Genomic DNA, 5,538 nt, shown 5'->3' on the forward strand with positions numbered 1-5,538 from the left:
AAGTGATCGCCGACCAAGGGGGGTCGGTGACCGCAGGGGAGGGGAGAGGGCAGGAGGGAGCGCCAAAGGGTCCGGGTGGACAGGAGAGTGCCCCAGTAACTGCCAGGGAAGGCGCCCGCGAGGGAGGAGGAAAGGAGTGCGAGGAAGGCTCTCTCTTACAGAGGGACCCCCTTGCCCCTGCAAGGCCTCCGCTGAGCGGACGCACCAACGGCCGAAGAGGAAGGCCGCCTCTGGTGAGAGGGGGCGCGGCGGGAACTGGGAGAGGGTCTCAAGGGACCCTCAACTGGGCCCTGCCGGGCTCATCCCACTCAGGGCAGGTTAGGGCGCCACCAGGCGACCCTGCCTAACGGCCCACCAATGGGCAGGGGGACAAGGGGGGAAGGAGCAGAGGGCAATATGCAGGGAGACGGCTTAGGCTCTCTGCTAGTCCACTGCTCCCAGATTAAGTTGCAGCACTGCAAGGCTGCGACTGCCCTGCTGAGTCGCAGCCTAGCAGTAGAGCATACAGACATATGCCTTATGCAAGAGCCCTGGCAACACGGAGGCTCGGTAAAAGGCCTATCTGGAGGCGAGGTGGAGCTATTCTATGCTCAGGGCGACCTGGGCCCCAGGGCCTGCATTGCTGTCAAAAGAGCGTGCGGAGCCAGGGGAATGGCCAACTTCTGCCACAGAGACTTGGTGGCGGTTGTCGTGAGACTTCGGGGGGAGGCCGGTGCGGAGGATATAGTTTTCTGCTCGGCTTACTTCCCACATGACTCGCCGACACCACCACCTACCAAAGAGCTGCGTGATCTGGTGAATCACTGCAGAGCTAGAAAGCTGCCACTCATCATAGGTTGTGACGCAAACGCGCAGAACGTGGTGTGGGGCAGCGAAAGATGTAATGACAGGGGCACTGCTCTCCTGGAATTTATGGCAGACGTGGACCTAGAGATCTTAAACAGGGACTCGAGGCCCACGTTTGTCACTTCTCGCTGTCAATGTATCATTGACGTAACCATGTGCACCCGCCGGCTGGCGAGGTGTTGCAGGGACTGGAGGGTGGACCGGGAGGACACACTCTCTGACCATCGACGCATCAGATTTAGCATAGAGGGCTGTGCCCAACCGCAACAGGACCGCCTGCGCAGAAACCCAAGGGCCACCGACTGGGACTCCTTCGAGAGGAACCTGGAGGAAAGGCTCGGGGTTGGACGCGTTAGGCCCTGCAGGGAGGACCGGTTAGAGGACGAGGTGGAAAGAATCCACGTTGCCCTAACCGAGTCCTTCGAGACGGCATGCCCGGCTAGACGATGCAGGCAAGGAAACAAAGTGCCTTGGTGGAGTCGTGAGTTGGACAGGCTGAGAAGCCAGTCCAGACGACTCGGAAACCGAGCGCACAAATCGAAGAGAGCCGAAGACTGGACTCTGTACAGAAATGTGCAGAGGGAGTACAAGAGGCTCATAAAACGATCAAAGGAGCTCACCTGGAGGACATACTGTGAGGAACTGGAGGCGCTTTCAGGCATCTCCAGGCTTCGCAGGGTCTTCTCCGGGGGCCCTTCACAACGGCTGGGTGGAATCACGCTGGCAAGCGGAGAGACCATCACAGAACCGCGAGAGGTCCTAGAGCATCTGGTTCGCGCGCACTTTCCGGACTCTATTATAGAGCTTCCAGGAGAGTGCCCGGAAGTGGACTGGAAGCGAACAGGAAGCGGCGATCCCGACTGGGAGCTAGCCGCACGAATAGTAACGCTGGACAGGCTGCAATGGGCAGGCTTCGAAATGTACAAGGGTCCAGGTCCGGATGGGATACATCCGGCCCTCTTGCGAAGAGGGGGGTCATTGCTCCTGCGCAGACTGATACCGGCATTCAGGGCCTGCCTAGCATTGGGCTACGCGCCAGGCAGGTGGCGGGAAGTCAGGGTTGTCTTTATCCCCAAACCGAGTAAATGCAGCTACGACAACGCGAAAGCCTACAGACCAATCAGCCTGAGCTCCTTCTTATTGAAGACGCTGGAAAGGCTGGTAGATAGGCACATTAAGGAGGGGGCACTGAGGACTAATCAGATATGCCCCTCACAACATGCTTACCAAGCTGGCAGATCGACTGAGACTGCGCTGCACCACTTGGGGGGTGGAAAGGAAAGGGGGAGGACACCCTTGGCGTCTTCATAAACATCGAAGGGGCCTCCGACAATACCGCCTTTGATACGATAGAGAAAGCTGCGGCAGCGTTTGAGATCGAGAAAACGGTCATCAAATGGATAGCCGCCATGCTCCGAACAAGAGTTGTCCACTACACCCTTGGGGACAGTGCGGTAAGGGCTGCGGCAGGGCGGGGCTGCCCGCAGGGGGGGGTTATCTCTCCTCTGCTATGGCACCACGTTGTTGACGGCCTCCTCACTGGACTCGAGGAACTGCGGGTAAGGACAGTCGCATACGCAGATGATGTGGCACTGCTGGTAACTAGCAGGAACACGAGCACGCATATTACTTGTACACACACGATGTTTCACAACAAGTAATATGCATAAAAGATAATATTATTACAGGAATTAAATATAGCCTAATGAAAAAATGAAGTATTACGAGATTCTTACAGTAAATGGTAACTTTATTTAATAAACATTTATTTACATGATATAAAAATCCGATATTAGTATCAAGTTGCCACAATTTAAATATTTTCATCTGTGGCTTCAATAATAGTTATATTCGATTTTTCCTCTGCCGGTATTACTGTGACGATTGGTCGATGATAACTAAAGTACGTTACAAAAGTATTGGATGAAACACCATCAAGATATCTCACAAATACAGCATCTATTGTTGTTCCATATTTGGTAGTAGATTCTTTTGGATCGCTATTGATTTGCCATTGAAATTCTTTTTGAAGAAATGTCATTAATGGCATTGATTCAGCTCTTGCAAAATTTACATTGAAATATGCAGCTAAAAATAATGGTAGTTTATGTTTATTCGTTTTAAGAATTATTGAACCTGTTTGACTATAAGGAAATAACCTTTCATGTAAAAATGAAATGATCTGATCCATTTTGTTATTAGGTGAAATGTATATTACAATCATAATTAATTCACTTCCGTCTTGTAGTTTAACATGTGAAGAACACATATCTCCAATAGATGCAATAGTTTAAAATAGTCTGGTACTATTCGATTAATAAAGTCTTACACAACATTGATAGTATGCCTTGTGTTTAACTGATCAGGGTGGCGTCCAGTTTCAATAATAATATTTTGTGATCCCTGTGATGATTGTTGGGAACTGGAATATTTAAAACAATATGATATTAAAATACACAAAAAAAAAAAAAATTTTAAGTGTGGCTTCAATATACTCATGAACTCAAATCGTAGTTAATTATTGCAATATATGACTAAAGATTTGCAAATATAAATTTTATTAATAAATTTTTCTATATTAATTCCTTCATGAATAATAAAAGGATACTTAATTGAAGATAATATTAATATAATTTATATAAATTATTAATATGATTAATATGAATATAATTAATTAAATATAAAAATATAATAATTACATTCATGGAGACTTGAAACATACGATCTACTTACTGATGACTTGGTAGTATACCATAGTGTAGTTTCACTTTCTTTGCACAAGGTTGATCGCTTTGATCTTCTGAGTTATCACTGTCACACATATTTTATTGTCAAAAATTAAAATGAAAAATTAAATAAAACGCAGGTTATGTTTACCGTAGTAAACAACAACGTCGAACTGAGTGAGAAAACACACCGTACACTCTACTACACAGAATATAGATAGGTATACCTTAGTATAGCGTGGTGATTGCTCGCCACGGCAAGTATCGCCCCGCCAATGATTCGGTTTAGGAGTGCGCCTATAGATGTTTCACATCAAAAAAATTATTATTGCATTTGGTCTGTCCGTCACGTGTAAAAGTCCATAAGAAATTAAACCAGTTGGCGCAACCTCTAAAAATGTTTTTAAAAATCCGAAAAAATTCACATATGATCCTGATATTTTTACCTATGTGTACCACGAATAGGCAGGGTGAAATTCGATTTCCTTCACTTATGGGCCATCCTAATAAACAAGTCGATATAAGTTCGTCTATCTGTGGGCTATGCAATTCTGCCGGTGGTGCCAGTTATGCTAATGCACTAATTCAATGCATATTTCGGTCCCTCGTAATACGCCAAGTACTGTTGCTCACACCTGAAGGTGAGCACACAGTAATAAATGAATTATTGAAAAAATACATAGAAGGCTCTGAAGTTTTGAATGCAAGTGCACTCATACAATTCGTCCATGATAAATTTTCTCTTGATAACGTGCAGGATCCCGTAATCTTTCTAGAGCGTTTATGTGACAAAGTGCGTGATTTACAACAAAATTTAAAACATGAATTTACTCATCTTGATCGATGTAAAGTGTGTAATTATATGAAAACTTCAAAAGAGAATAATATTGTTTTGAGTTTATCATTTAATAACATCAAAGAACCAGTGTCCTTAGATGATTTGATCAAAAGATCACTGTCATGTTGGTACGACGTTTCACATCATTGTGATAATTGTGGACATTTCACTGATGCTTCACGAAAAACATGCTTAAGTAGTAGCTGTGGGGTACTTATTGTAAAATTGAACATTTTTTCGTTCAATAAAAAGGATGTTAAACGAAAAATCAGCAGTTGGAAACTTAAAGCAGTTCCAACAACTATAGTTAATAACTGTGGTGATTCATATTCCGTCCATAGTGCCGTGTTAGATGGCAAAATCGGAAAAAATGACCACTATATTAGTCTGCTTGTGGATAAGAAAACCGACTGGATAAAAACACACGATACAAACATTGCCAAAATGCGATGGCCGAGAAATTCTAAGGATGTATATCTTTTATTTTTAGAATGGAGCAAATCTAAGTAATAGTAAGACTCTCATTCGATAGTGGCTTGGGTAGTGGAGGTATAAAATCTCTTGCCCATTTTGAAAAAATGCTGGAAACCCACCATAAAACAAAAACAAAACATGTTTTTGTGAAAAAATGCGCCAAACATATATTTCGATGTTGTTCATTTGAAAAACAAAATTGAAAAAAAACTTAAAACAACAATCACTTAAAAAGTGAAGCCACAATTATGGAAATTATGGCCATCTTGAAAAAACCACCACCAGCGTCAACTAGCGTCGCCAATTGCCAATTCGATTTTCAGAAAAAAGTCCACTTGGCGCGCCCGGCATTTTATGTATACTTCAGAAAATAAAAATTGTATGTAAGTGAGTAGTTGATAGATAGATGGGTGTCGAACTTCATTTCTAGATAGCAATAAACAAATTTCGGAGAAAATATTGTGCAATCGCCGAAATTAAGTCAATCGTTGGTGATATAGTTACTCAAAAAACATTCGATTGTAGATTATCCCGATGCAACGGTCCATCGAGGAATCAAGTGGAAATGCTCTTAATCGTGAATACCATATACAGTTGAATCAATTGTGTTGGAATTCCTGGAAGTCGGCAGGTTTCCACCACCACACTTAAGTC

At 44.1% G+C, this 5,538-nt stretch overlaps 1 protein-coding gene across 1 annotated transcript; it reads left to right on the forward strand.

Annotated features, from left to right (window-relative positions):
* The first annotated feature begins 4,065 nt into the window (after positions 1-4,065).
* Positions 4,066-4,954, forward strand: LOC135164767 (uncharacterized). The gene is made up of 4 exons (XM_064125423.1): positions 4,066-4,213; positions 4,256-4,620; positions 4,663-4,881; positions 4,943-4,954. Exons 1-4 carry the CDS (start codon positions 4,066-4,068, stop codon positions 4,952-4,954), a joined length of 744 nt encoding a protein of 247 aa, XP_063981493.1.
* Positions 4,955-5,538: the final 584 nt, after the last annotated feature.

The sequence above is a fragment of the Diachasmimorpha longicaudata genome, chromosome 7 (assembly GCF_034640455.1).
Source record: "Diachasmimorpha longicaudata isolate KC_UGA_2023 chromosome 7, iyDiaLong2, whole genome shotgun sequence".
In the NCBI taxonomy this organism is placed as follows: Eukaryota; Metazoa; Arthropoda; class Insecta; order Hymenoptera; family Braconidae; genus Diachasmimorpha; species Diachasmimorpha longicaudata.

Coding starts and splice junctions, on each gene's coding strand:
- LOC135164767 (XM_064125423.1), top strand. CDS start 4,066: ATGGGCCATCCTAATAAACAAGTCGATATAAGTTCGTCTATCTGTGGG. Junction 4,214..4,255: donor ACTGTTGCTCACACCTGAAG/GTGAGCACACAG, acceptor AAAAATACATAG/AAGGCTCTGAAGTTTTGAAT. Junction 4,621..4,662: donor GCTTAAGTAGTAGCTGTGGG/GTACTTATTGTA, acceptor TTCAATAAAAAG/GATGTTAAACGAAAAATCAG.